Source organism: Natator depressus, chromosome 13 (genome assembly GCF_965152275.1).
Source record: "Natator depressus isolate rNatDep1 chromosome 13, rNatDep2.hap1, whole genome shotgun sequence".
NCBI lineage: Eukaryota > Metazoa > Chordata > Testudines > Cheloniidae > Natator > Natator depressus.
This window is the reverse complement of record NC_134246.1, coordinates 29,573,710-29,591,721: the sequence shown is the minus strand read 5'-3', so window position 1 is coordinate 29,591,721 and position 18,012 is coordinate 29,573,710. Positions and strand designations below refer to the sequence as shown.

At 54.0% G+C, this 18,012-nt stretch overlaps 1 protein-coding gene across 3 annotated transcripts in view; it reads left to right on the top strand.

Annotated features, from left to right (window-relative positions):
- MTCL2 (microtubule crosslinking factor 2) overlaps nt 1-18,012 on the top strand; it is an 82,232-nt gene that overhangs the window by 31,089 nt on the left and 33,131 nt on the right. For all 3 annotated transcript variants that reach the window (XM_074970347.1, XM_074970346.1, XM_074970348.1), the window contains exons 4-5: nt 9,556-9,618; nt 15,579-16,832. In XM_074970347.1, coding sequence (XP_074826448.1) covers nt 9,556-9,618; nt 15,579-16,832 — 1,317 coding nt within the window. The remainder of the gene's footprint in view (nt 1-9,555; nt 9,619-15,578; nt 16,833-18,012) is intronic.

The window sequence follows — 18,012 nt, the reverse complement described above, 5'->3', positions numbered from 1 at the left end:
ATGTCATGTGAGCAGCTCGGAACTAATCTCACACTTGCAAACCCTGTTAGCAAACCCTGTCCAGCTGCTCTGCGTACAGGGCTGGGGCTGATTCAGAGCAGCGGCTCTTCTTGAGCTGCCTACTGTCTGTCCTTGCTCTCCAATGCATGTTTGGCTCAGCGTTCCCTTGAGCATGGCTCCCCAGCCAGAGTGCTGCCCAACCGTGAGCAGACGGTACTAATGGGCATGAGATTAGCTTGTGTGCAGCCGGAGAGCATGAACTAGCAAAGGAAAGCGGCTGGAGCAGAACTGCAGGGAATTCTATGGCCTGATACACAGAGGCAGAGAAAGCCGCAATGTGAGCGTGCTGTGATGAGACCGAGAGTTATTGATGTCTAGCTGTGGCCAGGGATTAAGGTTTGTGTGTCGCCTGCACTCAGGCTCTCGCTGAGAGGTGCCAGAACGTGCAGCTCCAGGGTGTCGTTGTGTCTAGTGCTCCTCGTTCAGGGGCGAGGGCGACCCCTGGAATCCCAGCCAGTTAGTGCCAATGCAGAATCGCCCCCACAGGAATGGCAGTGCCCTGTCCAGGCTTTCAGCGCTGCACAGAGGAGAGCTGCATCTGGAGAGTTCTCCCTCATTCGCATGGGCTCTCTCGGTTTGGTATTGCAGCTCCATGCCCTCTGTCTGGTCAGTTCCTCCTCCTCGCTGGAAACGCCTTCCTGCCTCCTCTGCTAGGCAGCTTGGCTTCATGTCGCTGCGTTTCTTTGCCAGTCTCGGTGCAGCCCAGCTGGGTTTGTCCTCCTGCCTCAGCCTTTCATTTCTTATTTTGAGCAGCTGTGCATGGATGGGGCAGGTGGGAGGAAAGGCCAGCGCTATGCACTGGTGTTTGAAGTCCCTCTTGTTAATCTCCACAGGGTTCCTGACAGGCTACAGACAGGAAGATGCAGCTCCTTAGCTTTGCTAGGGAGGTGGATCTGCCTGGATCTGGGATCCTCAGGGCTGTCCCAAGGGCAGTTGTGATCTGATGGAGTAGTGGGCTTGAAGTCAGACATGGCTTGTGCTCTCTTCTCTGTAGCTGACTTGCTTTGTGGCCTTGGGCAAGTTACTTCCCCCTCATTATCTCAGTTTCCCATCTGTGAAATGGAGCTGCTAATGCTGACCCTCCTGGGGAAGGGGCTTGAGAGAGGAAGCAGTACATAAGCACATAATATTGTCATCTCAGAGGCAAATGTGCAGTTTCCTGGAGGTGTCAGCATGACTAGAAACTGTTTTTATGCATCTGAAAGCTTGCAGATGTGCCAGAGACAAATCTATAGGGAGGGTGTGAGAGAGAGACACACACACACCCACATACCCCTTGCCCACTGCAGGTATCTTAGCTAAAGCCAGACTCTCCTGCCTCCTTTACAGAGGGCTGCGAGGGTCCCCTCTGGGCTGGGGAGAACCATCCCTTGTGCCAGCTCTCAGGACTCTGCACTTCAGAGGTGTGTGATGAGCGGGGGCCGAAATCTCTTATCAGCTGGGAGCTGTGTATTTTCAGTGGCTTAGACCTGAACTGCAGGTGGGGTCAGGTCAGGTCCTGACTCCAGCAGGCGTCCTCTGGGATACTCACGCTTGGATGCTAACTTATTTAGCCTGCTGTTCTTGGACTATGTCCAAACCGTGATGCTCCTCTGGGCTGAGGTGCTGTCTGAGGTGACTCGGCAAAGGAGCTGGGCTGGCACGCCCATGCAGTGGATACCCCGAGGCCAGCAAGGTCCCAGCTCCTCATTAGCAGCTTCAGTGATTCATTTGGTTTTCTAATTAGGGTTTCTGAACAACTGAGTTAACAGCCCTCAGACGCCTCTTCCTCCTGTGCTGAGGTGCATCTTGGCAGCGCAGCCCCCAAGCTGGTTAGTAGCAATACAAACAAGCCCCTCTCCACGGCTCAGCACAGGGACAGGCTTGCCCCTAAGGGGATTAGAGGCTGATTATTTCTCCAGCCGGAAGAGGCGTCTCCCATAATTGGATAAATGCTGGGAAGGCCAATTAATCACCCAGCGCATGCACCATGACACCTGTGGCTCCGTGCATCTTCTCCCCTCCCAGGGCTGCATCTCCCGGAGCGCCTGAGTCCTTTGGCGGCAGGAGGGGGATGAGACAGGACCTGGTCCTGACGCCCAGCGGAGCCACATGGCGCAGCTTGGCACAGCAGGACTGACGTGTTAATCTGAACCCAGCATTGCCCAGCAATCACAGTCCTGCTGCCAGCCCGTAGTGCTGGAGGGGTGCCCGGCGGCATGGCCGCACTGACACCATGACCCCAGCGCCAGAGACTGACGGGACTGTGGTGCTCATATCGCAGGCTCAGGGACGCCCTCTCCGGCCGTTACCCAGCCACTTTTCTGGCCTCGGGATGGGACAGCCGGGTCCAGCCCCGTTCCAGAGTCATGCTGGTGTCACAAGAGCATTTTGCTTCTGGGGGAGAGATGTAAGCGTGGTGTGGCCCTGCTCCTTTGGGAGGGTTTGCTCACTGCATGGGGGCTTCCCAGCAGCAGCAGCAGCAGCCCTGACAACGGGCATGTCCTTGATAGGAGTGGCCTAGATCTCAGCACCTTGGCACGGCCAGCAGCTTGCATTGCTCAGCTGCAGTCTTCGGCTGCCGGGTCCCAGCACCAGCTTGTGAATATCTCTGGTGCAGCACATGTGTTGAGGGCAGCATCCACGGGGCCCTGCTCTACTGCAGAGTCCCTGCTCAGTAGTGTGGCTGGCAGGGCTGTTCACCAAACACTTGCTGGGACTGCAGGGTTGAGTAGGCAGCTGGGCTGCTCCGCCCGGGCGAGGGGAAATGCCTGCATCTCGGAGGAGCAGGAGACGTGGTGGCTCACAGTGGAGAGTTTCTCAAGACCCACTAAAGCAACACGAAATTTGTCTCCTTCGAGTCAGTGTGGCTTCTCTTTCCCCCGGGTCTCCACATCAGGAGCAGGCGGCAGTGGCTGGAAAACAAGAATCAAATTCAGCTTTGAAAAGAGCTGTGAAAATTGGTGGGAAGGAAGGAGGTAACGTGCAGAGAATGCAGGAGCAGTCCAGGTGCATGGTGCATGCCTGGGACCTGGCTCTGCACCCTCCATGATGGGGAACTGCCGCTGTGTGTGAGGCTCCCCGTGCAATCTGCTTGGCGAAGGGCTGATGATCATGCGCCTCCGAGGCCGCTGCACGCTCTTCTCTTCACCACCACACTATGTGGGGGGCTCGCGGGGGCAGGGTTTGCCGTGGTTCTGCATCCTGTCTGCTGCCCTGCACATTAAACAATGGCGATGAGGGTCCTTGTCCCACAGGCTCCCCGTGCCCACCCGGGCGCTCACTCCTCTTCCTGCTCATGCTTTGCCACAACACATTGAAAATCCGCCATGGTGCCCATGGCTATGTGCCTTGTTGGTCATCGCCCCCCATGGCTGCACCTTCCTCCTTTCTGACTTGCCTCCTGCCCGGCTTGCCAAATGGCAGCTGCTAAACTTAGCTTGCTCGCCTGCCAGACCCACCCCCCAGCCGGTGAGGGAAGTGGGAGGGGCATGGCCACAAGAAAGGGATATTCGCCCCACCTCCCTCACTCCCCTACTCGGAGCTGGTGAGTCACAGGTGGGTTTTAGGCAGGGCGAAGCATTGGTGCTTCCAGGGCTAGGGTATTTTTGGAGCTGACCCTACCACCAGCAAGCACTGGTGTGCACGGAGCCTGGGCTGGGCCAGCCCCCAGGTCTGTGGGTGCACAGATGGAGAATCTTGGGTCTCACTCAGATAAGCACATGCGTGTTTTGCCGCTTACCTGAAATGTATCCCAACCTCTGGGGGCTCTGCCATATCCCACTGCTCTCTGATCCACCCAGTTGCTCCCTTCTCCAGCAGCCCCTGCCTTGCCCATGGCATTTTCCCCAGGCGGGGCCCCAGCAGCCTTCTCACCCGTCGGGCGCAGGCCCACTCTCCCCACACGCAGTGTCCCTGGGCAGGCAGCAGGTCCTCTGAGTGTGTGGGGAGCAGCCCCTTCCCCCAGGCATCCCCCACTTCCTGCCTGCTTATCTGACTCCCCGCACAGCCACCTTCCCTAGCTGACCTTTCTCCCTTCCTCGAGCCACCCCCACCCAGGTCCCCTCTTCTCTCTCCATCCCAGCTCTGACTCCTCCAGGTGGTGGCGCCTGCTCCCCAGCTGACCTGCCAAGCTGTTCTTGGGTCCTGCCTAGGGAGTGAGCACTAGCCCAGCAGAGGTGTGTGTGTGTGTGTGTGTGTGTGTGTGCGCGCGCGCGCGGGGGGTGTTCTTAACTCTTCTTGGGCAGCACGGCCCAAAGCTGCAGCCCCGGGCGGGGAGGTCAGAACCCCAGGTACTGCGTGCTTGGAAGCTGGGTTGTCCGAGCTGCTGGGGGTAGGAGATGAGTGCGGGGCATCTCTGGGAAGATTCGTCATTGAGTGCCCCACCTCACCCTCTGTACCTGAGGCCTCCTGGCTACTGAGTGGAGAACCGGGGCTAGCCTGCAGGTTTGCTGCCCTGCTGGATTGGCCTGACCAGCCGGCCAGGCTGCTGTGCATGTGGCCAGAACGAAACCCGCTGTACAACGCCAGCTGGTGGAACACCTTACCCAGGTTTCAGTTCTGCTGCCCCATGTGGGGTAGCGAGGAAGAGGCCGGCCGGTGAGGAGCACTTGCTGTGGTGTTGGAGGGTCATCTGGGTCATTCGTCCCTTCCCTGAATTCATGGTCTGCTGCCCAAACACTCCCTGCTGGATGGTGCAGAAAGTCAGGTCAGGCAGCTTGGCTGGGAGGGTCCTGCCTGGAACTGGCTGCCCAGTCTGAGTCTCTCCTGTTTATCTGAGGTACTTACTCCCCCTCCCCACAGTATCTGACCCCTCACCATCTCCCATGCATTTATCTTCACACCCCCGGGAGGCAGGGCAGGCCTGTGACGACCCCACCCCCTGCACAGATGGGAACTGAGGCCCCGGGAGGCTAAGGGGCATGCCTAAGGGCACACAGGAAGTCGAAGGCAGAGCAGGAAATTGAGCCTGGATGGCCTCAGTCCTAGGCTCGAGCCCTGCCCTGTCTCATCTACCGGGGGGGAGTGTGATGGCTCCAGGCTCAGTGGCATCATGCTGTGGACAATGTGGTGGTGGCTGGGGCAGTTGCATTTTTAGTAGAGGTATAGGAGGGACATCTGTAACAAACCCCATACATTTTGTATCGGCAAGTGCTTGGGCCTGCCAGCTCCATGCTGCCCTGGGGAGGGAGGAGACCACGTGAGCCTGCAATCCGTTTGGTTTCCTGGGAGGCCTGCAGCTGGAGCAGGCTGTGGGACTGAAAGCGGGTGTTAAAATCTCATAAAGCTCTCAATCTGCTGTTCCCCAAAGCCCATCTTCATGTCTGCAGCATTCGGCTGCTCTACGCCTCTGTCTTTTCCATGCTGTGTAAGGGACCAGAGGCAGAAGCTGGATTCCAGTGAGCTGTGGGCATTGGCCTTTCCCTACAGTCGCTCTGTCCCCAGCACTGATAAATCTAGGATTCATGGGCCAATATGTGTGGTGTAAATGGGAGCTGACACATTGGTGTGCTGATGTGATTTGTGGGCTGCTCCCTGGCAGAGAAGCCCAAGAGCGTCTACATTCCCTCAACCTGTCACTTCCTGCAGTGGCTGGCAGTCTTACTCTGGGATTTCCAGGAGGCCGAGGTGACAGCTGTGGGGACTGGATGGGCTGGAGCCAGGCAGCTGGGAGGACAGGGGTTTTAGAGGCTTCCTGGGAGAACTCACCTCTGAGCCCTGCAGGAGTGCTTCACCTTTTGCCTGGGGCAAGTAAAATAGAGCTGCAGCCTTGGGGACGGAGATCTAATCTGTTTTATAATGGCTGCAGAGCAATGAATAATGCTCTCTCCTCAAAGCCAAAAACACTCCTCCTTACCTCCACCCCCAGGAATCCTGCTGAGCCCACGTGAATTAGCAGGTAAAACAAATTCTGTTCCTGCAGCCATTGGAAAAGAATTCTAGCAGCAAAGCTGCTCCTCTCCTGGGCCAGTGGTAGCACCTGGGCACCACCTGCATCTGCCCCTTTAGATGGGGAAAGAATAAAGAACTCTAGGACCCCACCTGAGAGATGGTCCCCGACCTGGGCACCTCACCTGAGCAGAGGAATCTGCCATGCTGCCCCAGGCAGGCAGGAGTCTGCTCAGAACTACTCAGCAAAACCCTTGCTCCAGGGAATGACTGGGCAGTGCTGCTTTGTCAGGCCTCACGCTCCTGAACAAGCTGATAGAGAAGCTAATAAATGAGCAGGGTCCAGTTCCTCCTGTTGGCCAAGTAGCTGGACCCTACTGCATCAGGCTCCAGCCCAGGGAATGAGACAGAGACAGCACCTGTTAGTCTGGTGGGCAGGTACAGGTGCCTCCATCCTCGTGACATCGGGCCTCTGCTGCAGTGGATGCCTTTGATCAGTAGACAGTCCGATCCCACCTCTAAGTCCCTGCACAGATCAACAGAAACACCCTGAACTGGCTCAGGTCATCGCTCTCGCAGCAAACCCAGAGTGGTGTTATGGGTATCTGAGCAACAGACATGAGTGCTCTGAGCCGTCCCTTCCAGCTCCATCCTCTTCCTCATGTTGCCCTAACTCTGGGGAAGGCCTGTGGTGGTGCAGCCTGGATTGAAGTGCCTGCTCAGCCCCATCTCCCCGCTCACTCAGTGCCTGGCGGAGGTCAGCTAAGCTGCTGAACCCAGGGCAAGCCTGAGGGGATGCTGGTAGGAAGAGAGAAGTGCTTTGTTGAGCTTGCTTCCTCTGACATCTGCCCTCAGACTGCTGTGGGTTCCTGGACTCTGTTTAAAGAATCACACTCTGGTGCTGGCATGCTAGCCATGGGAGCGCTGTAAGGACCTGGACAGACTCTGTCTTTGGCCAGTGATGTCAGGCTGGAGCTGGGGGAGCAGTTAAGAAATAAAGATGCTGTTTCCATGCAAATCATGATCAAGACTAAAGCTGGGCAGCCAATCCAGGAAGTACGGCCTGGAACTGGAATGACTGAAGCCGGGAGTGTAGGTGCATGACTGGCTGGCAGGAGCTGCTGGTGTAAGGTGCAACAGAGGAGCTGCCACTGGTTGTGAAGCCCCAAGAAATGCCCTGGGCCAAGGTCATTATTGCTACTCTGGGCCGATGCTGGAACCACACGGGCATTTGCGACATTCTTGGTGGGTGGTGCAGGTCACAGTTTTGCACAGACCACCGTGAGCCGGTCAGATACTTGCAGCCCCTCCCGATGTGCTTAGTCACAGTATTGTGTCAAGTAGCCCTGCAAACCACCTCACAGGGTTTGTTCACTCTCTGGCCCCGCCCTGAAGCTGTCAGCATCTCATTCCTTAGGGAGCCAGCCCCCTCACAGAGCAGCCTGTTGTGAGCACAGTTCCCCTTTGCGCCGATTCCTCCACCAGCTTCCAACACACTTCCATCACCAGTACAAGGCCTTGGGCCTGATCTCCAAAGTCATCAATAGGTCTGGTCCAGCTGTATTGGTCACACTGTCTGCACCCAGCATTTGTCTGGGCAGCTGTCTCTGGATCTGTGGTTTACAGAGCCCAGGGCAGCTCATGATAGAGTGACTTCCCTCCAGGGTGTTAGAACTGCAGGGAGACAGGCCGAAGCGGGTGGCTCCAGAAGGCCTGCGACAGGATTCCTGTACACGTGGAAGTTTTCCAAGTGTGATGATCAGAAGCCAGGGAGGTTTGTGCTGGTGTCCACTTTACATACTGTGCTGCTGAGAGGTGCCAGGCCGAGCTGTCCTTTATCATCAAAAGAGGGGTAGTAGGAGCAGAAGCTTCCCTTGTGTGCTTCTGCTCCCCGTGCGGTAGAGGGTGCCCCTGGAAACCCTGGGGTGGCAGCATGGCCTAGTGGGTAGAACTGGGACTGCGAATCAGGGCTGCTGGCCTCCAGCCCCAGCTGTGCCGCTCTAGTCCATGGCAGACCCTCACTGTGACAGCACTTCCCTGCTTCACTGGGGATTGGTTCAGTACTTGGTGCTCTTCCATCCGCAGAAGCCGGAGGCTGGGAATGCAAGGTATTAAACGAGCTGCCAGCAGCCCCCTTCAGGGGAATCAGATTTCAGAGTAGCAGCCATGTTAGTCTGTATCCGCAAAAAGAACAGGAGGACTTGTGGCACCTTAGAGACTAAAAAATTTATTAGAACATAAGCTTTCGTGGGCTACAGCCCACTTCATCGGATGCATAGAATGGAACATATAGTAAGAAGAAATATATATACATACAGATAAGTTGGAAGTTGCCTTACAAACTGTGAGAGGCTAATTAGTTAAGATGAGCTATTATCAGCAGGAGAAAAAAACGTTTGTAGTGATAATCAAGATGGCTCATTTAGACAGTTGACAAGAAGGTGTGAGGATACTTAACATGGGGAAATAGATTCAATATGTGTAATGACCCAGCCACTCCCAGTCTCTATTCAAATCCAAGTTAATGGGATCTAGTTTGCATATTAATTCAAGCTCAGCAGTTTCTCCTTGGAGTCTGTTTTTGAAGCTTTTCTGCTGCAAAATTGCCACCCTTAAAATCTGTTACTGAGTGGCCAAAGAGGTTGAAGTGTTCTCCTACCGGTTTTTGAAAGTTATGATTCCTGATGTCAGATTTGTGTCCATTCTTGTGCGTAGAGACTGTCCGGTTTGGCCAGTGTACATGGCAGAGGGGCATTGCTGGCACATGATGGCATATATCGCGTTGGTAGATGTGCTGCACCTTCCTTCCCCTTTAACTACATCCTTGGCCAAAGTCCATTCAATCAAGCTGGGGACCATGTTGTGATGGGATTTCTCCTAGGCGGCAGCAGTGTGCCTCCATAATTAAGGTTAAGATTTTGTCATGGTTATTTTTAGTAAAAGTCACTGACAGGTCACGGGCAATAAACAAAATTCACGGAAGCTGTGACCTGTCTGTGACTTCTGCTGCTGCGGCTCCATGGTGTCCTCTGCCGCTGTGGGGTACCCCCACTGCCCCCGGCAGCTGGGAGCTGCAGGGGAGGGGGGTCTCCCTCCACACACGGCGGCTGGGAGCTGCAGGGTGACCATATTTCCCAAAGAGAAAACAGGACACACCCAGCCACTCACCCAAGGAGCCGCCCTTCCCTTGCGCGAGGCTGTCGCCCGTCGCTGAAACCCTGAGGAGGCTGTTGCCTGTTGCTGGAACCCTCCCGGGGCCCTGCTAGCTGCCAGCTCGGATCCCTCAGCCCCTGGGGCTGAAGCAGAGAATGTCAGGATGACCTTGGTGACATAAACATAGCCTTACCCATAATGCAGTTGGCAGGCATTGGTATTGTTTTTTGCAAATGGTTAGATTGACCTAGGTGGCAAAAAGGTCAAAGTTCACATTTTGGGGTTTGTTTTCTGCGTTCAGCAGCCCATAACCGAAGCTGGCAGCAAATGGCAGGGTTCTAGCTCAGGGTGGGGCCCACGGCCGATAGAGCAGTCTCTTGGTGCAAGTGTCTGCGTGATATTAAATAACCGAATTCACAAATGCATTGCAGTGTGCAAACGACTCTGCATAACCCTTCTCTCATCTCTTTCCAGAATTCGTTGAAGAAAAGGGGATCTCGTTCTGTGGGGAAGACTGAAAAGAAGCCGTCAGTCCAGGTACCCAGACTGTAGCCAGGCAGGCCCTCCTGGGGCCATGTTGACTATCCATGGCGTTGTAGAACTCAAAGAGCCATGCTCACCCTGTAGGTCGCCAGTCCTGGCATAGCAGTAAAACAGTGCACATGGAAGAGTCATGTCTTAATTTGCGTGGCCCTGATGAGTCGAGTGGCCCCTGGGGAATGGTTAGGGTGAAGGGTTTCTAATAAAGGGTTTGGAACGTAGCTCCCGAGGCCTGGAACCAGAAGTGCTAAGTGAGTTGGCCAGCCTGCTCAGCCATGGAATGATGCTGGTGCTGCAGAGAGCCACGTAGCTGACTTTCTCTGGGGGCTAGCTGGGGCTCTTCTCTGGAGAACATCCAATGGCTGAGGAGCAAATGGAGCATCTGCCCCAGCAGTGCTCCTACCTGGGACGCTAACGGTCACTTTTCTAGGGAGTGCTACAGAGTTCATGCTCTCACCCCCACGTGGCTGGGTGGGGAGGCGGATGAGCATATGGCATACTGAGTGATGTGCTCTGTAAGGAATCTCAGCCAGGTCTCCTTGGCTGGAGGGAGGATACTTATGACACAGCTGGAGAGTCAAGCCTGAAGAAATGGGGTGGGGCTCAGAACAGTCCAGACTCCACTGGGGTAACGAGGATTTGTTAACCAGAAAACTACTCAGACCCAGTACATAGCTAAGTGCCCTTGCTTTAGACCTTGGCTCTGGGCCTAGCTGCATGGGATGGATGGGGATTGCATGACGGGGTTGCCTGCAACAGCAGGGGACTGGACCTGATGACCCATGAGGTCTCTTCCAGTTCCACGTCCTGTTCCCATGTGCCTGGTGGAGAGAGCACCGTGCCTGGCTAGAACAGTGATCCCAGCACCACTTGGGCAGTTTTGACACTCTGAGATATTTAAAAATCCGAGCCAAAGCTCAGCCTGCAGAGAGGGTGCTGTGCCCTGGCTATCGGGTGATTGTGTGTGTCCCATTCACACCTGCCTCTGCAGCATGGGCCATTGCACACGGGCATGCTCAGGTATCCATCTTGCTCAGACGGTTTAGTGGGTGCAGCTGAGGTGCCTCTGTCCAACAGTCTCGCCTTGTAAACTTCCCGAACATCATGCACTCTGTATCCCTGCCTTGTGCAGGACACTGGACACGCAGCAGATATGGGCTCTCTCCACTGGTGGAAGGATTTCGTCTCTCAGTGACTGGTGTGTTCAGTGGCTTTGACTCTCTAACAACCTGACTGCGGTGCGGAGGTTCAGAGTTGGTGTTGTCACTGCAGAAATGAAAGCAGTTTATTGTTCTTAAAAGCCTCTCTCAAAGGCTGATGTCAGCATTTTAGAGGTAGGAAAGGACTGACCGGTAAAGTCTTCATCGTTCATTGCTCTGGTTTGTCTCCAGCGTCCAAATGCTTGATGTTGAGTTCATGAGCTGCATTAGTTAATCCCGAATAGCAGTGGAATATCTGAATTACATGTAACCCAAGACACTGGCAGCAATGCCAACGGGGTTCATTAGAACGATATAATGATACAAAGGAAATAGAATATCAGGATTGGAAGGGACCTCATCTAGTCCAACCAACCTCCTGCTCAAAGTAGGACCAATCCCCAATTTCTGCCCCAGATTCCCTAAATGGCCCCCTTAAGGATTGAACTCACAACCCTGGGTTTAGCAGGCCAATGCTCAAACCATTGAGCTATCCCTCCCCCCAGATAACATGAGTCTGCTGCAGCAGAATGAGTGTTAGAGGAAATTTCAATTCATTGCATTGCAGGGTTAAATTTATGGCCCTGCTTAAATCTGCAGTGAGGATAAAATTGGTCTTCCAGGATTTGCGCACACAGATGTCCTCAGTTGGTATAAATCAGCATAGCTACACTGACATCAGATGAGCTGATTTCCACCGGCTGAGGATCTGGCCTGCCATTGTATGTGGGGGCATACTGTGGAGGGCACGCACACAGATTCACACACACGTACAAAGTATTCACTGGAATAGCAGGTATATCTTCCCTGCAGACTTAGGGAAAGGTCCATGTCTCCTGAGAGTTTGTCTCACCCCCATACCTGCTCAGTGAGGATAAATCTGATAATCCACTGCCCACCATGACACACTTGATGGTGGTTCTGAAATCATTGACCAGGAAGCAGTCTGTGTTTTCCCTTTGCAGGGTGTTTGTGTGTTAGCAGATCTCTTTGGTGGAGGGGACATGCTGAAGAATGGGGGTCTGTTTCTGCTGGTTTCTTTGTCCTTTCATTTGTGGCTTTTCTTCCGTCCTCCCATATTTCATCAGTGGAGGAGCTTGGTCAAGACAACTGGATGTTCCCCAGAGCACACGTCTGTACATGTGTTGAGCACTGTGGTTAATGGTCAGGTGCACCAGTTTGCACGTTTGAGCTGCACTTGGAAACGCTGTCCCCTCTGCCATCTTTGTCCCTCTTAGTGGGAGATGTTCAGGCCTTTGAGAACATCAAAAATATTCTTACAAGACATTGTTGAGACTGCAATACAAAACCATCCCCACTCCCTCCTAATGAGATACCACAAGGGGCAGAGGGAACAAACACAACACAACTCCAAACCACAGGACATAAACCTCATGTTTCTCAGGCTGTCGTCTTCATGGAGCCAAGAAAGACCCATGGCTGCTGCAAAGCTGGGTGAGCTCAGGAGATGGACCCCCAGATTCTTCAGAAATCCCTAGGGTGTGAGCAGTATGCTGGTGTGCAAGGGTGGGCAAAGGGATTAGGCTGTCCATGCTACTGCGCAAACGGGTCTGGGGGACTTGAGGCTCTGCCTCATGTGAGTTATGACCGTCCCTGTCTCAGCACTGTGGATAAAACTGGAAAGTCCAGCAATTTCTCAGCAAGACTAGTCCCTTCCCGTGATGTGACTGATGTAGGCCGTGACAAGTGCAGCAGGAACACCTAGAGAGATGGCGTTCGTTTCCTCACTTGCTTGTTTCTGCGGGAGGGAGTGCTGTTCATGGGTAAGTCTCAGCACTGCTACTTGTGTGCTATGAGCTATCGCCAGTGACGGCTTTGATTCATGATTGATCGCTGATTTAGAGAGTTCCTGGGGTCACATCCTGCTCACATCTGACTGGTGTAGTATGAAATGTGACTCTGTTCAAATTAAATGGGTGTTAGGTGGAAATCAGACAGACTGCTATAGGTGGGCTTCCGTCTGTCATCTGAGTGTTCAGAGAGCACCATTCACCGTCACTTCTAGGGGTCTGATGGTTCCAGGCCAGTGGTTTGGCAGTTCTGAGTGTGTTGATCTTCAACACTAAGACTTGAATTTTCTCAAGATCTGAACTCCCATTCAGGCACCTGAGCAAGGGGCAGATTTTAAAAGGGTACCACATCTTGGGTGCTGAGATCTTTTGAAAATCTGGCCAGGTGTGTCCCCATGGGAGCTGCAGGGAGATGTGGGTTTTAAAAGTCTTGCTTTTATTTAGGTGCCCAAATGGAAACCTCTCCTGGAAATCTGCCTCCAACTGAGGGTGCTCAACACTTGAAAATTTGGCCCTCATAGGGTATAGTAAGGGCTATATCCTATCCTTCGCAGTACACCATTTTTCCACTGATCTGAAATCTGCTGGTGAGCTCCTGCAGAATGTTCTGAGTGAGGCGGAAGGATAACATGAGGCCATCATGCCCACTGCTCTGTCAAGCAGGGGTTTGCACCCTAGCTTGGGAGCAGGCACCCACCTTTACACTCTGAACGAGGCTGCAGTAAAAAACTCTGTGGGGTTTCATAAAGCAGCCTGGGAAGTTTGCAGAGTTAATAGCTACTGCTCATCTGAGGGTGATGCAGGCTCAGGCGTAGCTGTTGAATTTGAATTTTCAAACTGTATTAGCCATCTGGAAAAAAGATCTTGACTGCTTCACAGGGCACTCAGTGGGAGGGATTCGTCACCAGTGTGCAGAGTTTTCCCAGGAACACGCTTTCTCCCAGCCCTGAAAACAGGAAATGAAATGCGTTCAATGAGATTTACAACCAACGGACCCTTTGCATGAGGTCATATTCGTGGAGCAAAAAATCCCTAACGCACTTGGGGAGTCCAGGAAAGAAATCTCCAAATTCCTAATGGCTTGGCTTTTGAAAGACTGATGGTAATGAACAGCAGAACTGAGATTTTCCCCTCGGCTGTCTCTCCGGACGTGGAACAGGTCCAGCTTTCCCTGAATTCCACATGCAATGGCTTCATCCCATCTTTCTGGCTTAGTATTTACTGCTGGGTTTTGAGATGGAAGTCGCAGAGTGGAAGTGCTCTCTAGCCCCTCAGGCATCTGATGTCCCCTCCCCACAAGACATGTACTTGGCATTTCGCAGGGAGCACCCTGCTCCTCTGTGTGTCTCCGTCTCTTGGCGTGAGCAGGGGAAGGGGCTCTCCCAAGCTGCTTTGGAAGGCTGACTTGACAGACACCTAGAATCTGTATCAGATCAGCGCTGGCCCTCTACGCCATTGTCAGCCGTGGGGCAGCTCTCGGAGCAGTGGAGTGAATTCCTGCAAAGGGAACGACAGGAAACCTTCCTGAGGGTGGGGAATAGTCACCCCAGGGAACTGGGGGCCTCCCCGCTGCCCCATGGACAAAGTACTAGAGAGCGGTGCTGAGAGGAGCAGCCCAGTTTTGGTCCTTGGGGGAAAGGGGGTGGATGGGACCTATCAGGGTTTCCCCATCTATGCTCATGCAACAAAGTTGTGGCATAAAGGGCCAGCTACTTCAGCCGTTGTGTCAAGATGTGGGTGGGACTGTTTCAGTGGCCGTTGGGAGCTGTACAGCAAAAGGCCCAGCTCATTTTGAAAATGTACCTTTGACGTTTCCAGCCCTTAGACAAACGAGATCTGTGTTTGCTGCTGCTAACGTCCGCGGGGATGTATGCAGCACTGTCCGAGAGCACACAGAGCGTCTCTGTGCCCTGCACGCTCAGTCCAAGCACAGCGAGCACACAGCAGGCTGGGTGGAGTGACGTGCCCAGGGGAGGGAGCGAATGGGGGAGGCTGTGCTGCTTTGTTTTGAAACAATTGACTCCTGTTGGCTGGGCAGCAGAAGGGAGCCCAGAGGGGGGATTTGTAGCAATCTGAAATAATTCAAAACACTGCCGCACTTGCACAGCAATGCCAGGCTTTCAGGAGGAAACCTGCTTGTGGTTTTTATTCTTCCACATGGAGTCTGACAGCTTGTTCCCCATGCTGCTGAAACAACATTTAGCTCTATTTTATTGGCCCGGTTAGAGTGAAGTGTGAACATCATTTCAGTGCCATGGAGCTTCAGGGGTGTGAATTCCTCCCTGTCAGTTCAGACCAGTTGGGGCCCATCTCCTGTGTGATTAGCTGCTTTCCAGCTCCCTGGGTATCCTTTTCCTGTGTTTGCCACAATTCCATGGAGCCGTATTTCCAGGTATCTGAGGTTTGGTAGGGCCTGTAGGAACTGTCACTCTGCAGACCTGAGGGACAGTTTTCTGACAATGACAGAATGTCAGCTATGGGCCAGTTCACTTAGTTTTTCTCCATGTCAGTGTCCCAAATTAATTCCCAACTTCAAGGGCCGAATTCTGCCCATAGGTTTGCGAGCGCAGCTCCAGTTTGTGACATGAGCTCCTGGACTTCTCACGTGCCCAGTGTAACTGAGGTAATGAAACCATTGAGGTAGGCCCATTAATTCTCAATAAACTGCAGTCCATATGAAGCCAAGTCTTGTGCTCCTGGCCTCGTGCTTTGGCTCAGGTGTATGTTAATAAATTACAAATAGGCAGGTTGACTACTTGAACTTTGTAGAGCTGCAAACAATAGGTATTAAAACGCTCTGTCCTGGGAATTATTTGAGGGACATTCTCTGGCCTGTGTTGTACAGGGGGTCAGACTAGATGATCACAATGGTCCTGCGTGGTCTGTGACTCTCATTTTTAACCAGAAGCAGCCTGTTTTCTAATGCCTGTGCCATTTTGGCCCCTAGGAGGACAGCGCAGACCTAAAGTGTCAACTGCATTTTGCGAAAGAAGAGTCTGCTCTGATGTGCAAGAAACTAACAAAGTTAGCCAAGGAGAACGACAGCATGAAGGAGGAGCTGGTGAAATACCACTCCTTGTACGGGGACTTGGAGAGCTCTCTGTCCATAGAGGAGCTGGCGGACTCCCCTCATTCGCGAGAGGCAGAACTGAAGGCCCATCTGAAGCTCGTTGAGGAAGAAGCCAACATCCTGAGTCGGAGGATCGTGGAGCTCGAGGTTGAAAACCGCGGGCTGAGGGCAGAGATGGATGACATGAAGGGACAAGGCGACAGAGAGCTGATGGGGCAGGATATCCGGTTTGCTTTCTCCTCCACCAGCTGTGGGGACTCTGGGGAGAGCCAGGTGGAGCTGAGGCGACACCTGCAGTTCGTGGAAGAGGAGGCAGAGCTACTGAGGAGGTCGCTGATGGAGCTGGAAGACCAAAACAAGCTCCTCATGAATGAGCTGAACAAGTACAAGTCGGACCATGACCTGGACATCACCCTGTCAGAGGACAGCTGCTCGGTGATCAGCGAGCCGTCCCAAGAGGAGCTGGCCACAGCCAAGGTGCAGATCAGCGAGCTCAGCGGCAAGGTGAAGAAGCTGCAGTACGAGAACCGCGTGCTGCTCTCTAACCTGCAGCGCTGTGACCTGGCCTCCTGCCAGACCACGAGGCCGATGATGGAGACCGACGCTGAGGCTGGCGACTCTGCGGACTGCATCCCGACCCCTCTCTGGAGAGAGGTGCCCGTTGGAGGAGAGAATGATGCCAAGGACCGCCCTGAGAGAGGGCCTGGCAACGGCAATGGGAAGTCTCAGGATAACAGCCCCACCCGGCTGTTCAAATCCAAGGACTTGGAGACTCTGCTCGGCATCCGGGACCAGGCCGCACTTGTCAGCAAAGCCATCGATGTCTTGATTTCGGACTCCAATGGCTTCACCCCCAGCCTGAAGGTGTGTCTGGACAATGACTGCATGGACCTGGTGCTGAGCGAGCCGGTGGATAACAACAGTGAAAGCACCAGTGACTCCAAGCTGATCAACATGATCTTCGTGAGGCTCCGCGTCCTGCAGCAGGAGCTGAGCTCCTTCATGAGGAAGGTGGATCACATTGGGGACTGCTGGAAAGAGCAGATGGACCCTTTCTCCTTCCTGCCCAGCTGCGGCGCCCAGGACTCTCCCAAAGGAGCACTGCGCAAAGAGCACAGCTCTGACTTCCAGGTAGGGTGTTTTCCATGGCATTGCCATTCCCGTGCAGTGGTGGTTGCTTTATTTGCCGTGCTGTTTCTCCTGCTTTAACAAAACAAACCCCACCTATAATGTAACCTCCCTTGTGCCTCTCTAGAGTGAATGACAAACTAACAACTCACTGCATGGTAATGAACCCACAGACAAGATAGGACTCTGCTCTAACAGAGTGTGCGTAGGGGGAAGGTGGAGCCCTGGAGATGGGGCAGGCAGAGGAATACTGTTTTGGGTCATCGTCACTTCAGAACTCTTGGGGCGTGGGCTGGCTGACACAGAGCCTGTCCCCAGCCACAGGTGAAGGGCTCTCAAGTACAGTCCTCCCTCAGCATGCCCAGGGTCCATCCCAGATGACTGCACTGTTCTGCAGACCCAGCAATAGCTGCCTGGTCTGGTGCCAGATTCCTGTCATGGTTAAACATCCCCAAGCGAGCTCAGACCCTATCTAAGCGAGGCAGGAGGCTCATGTGAAATCGGCACAGTGCATGGGAGAGAGGGCAAGGGGTGCTGTCCTGGGTCTCCAGGATCCCAGTGGCACCCCACCTAACAGCCATTCTTTGGGAGAGAACTTCCCAGCCCCTTTGCTAAGTGCTGCAGAGAGAGCCCATGAGCAAGAGACTCCAGAGTGAAGATCTGAAAGGCAAATTTCAGTAAGACTCTGAGCATGTCCTCTTGACCCTGGGGAGCAGCCCCTCCATGCCGCTGGAGCAACAGGATGCGGCTTGTCCCAAAGCACGCAGTCCCCTCGAGATGCATGGCGGCGCTCCCCTTGAGGAGCGTCTCCAGCAGCACCATCTCCTCACGGCATAGACCCTTGGCCACCACCATCCAAAATCTGTCCTGCTGGGAATGTGCCAAAAACCCTGGGTTCACGCTGTTCCCCAAACCAGCCAGCTCGCTCCCCCTCGCCTCCCCCGCCCCCACCCCGAGCTCCACATCGCCCAGCCCAGCCCATGTGCAGCAGGAGGAGGGGGACCATAGTTGAGAATTTGCAGACTGCCAGGGGAGGGTAGAGGGCTCCGGGCTCTGAACAGGGAGCAGATTTCCAGAGGTGGCCGGGTGACAGTGCCCCTTTCCGAAGCACACTCTCATTTGTTCAGAGTTCTATTTTCCTGCATGCTGCTGGGTTTTAGTCCAACCCAGCCCAAGCCCCCAC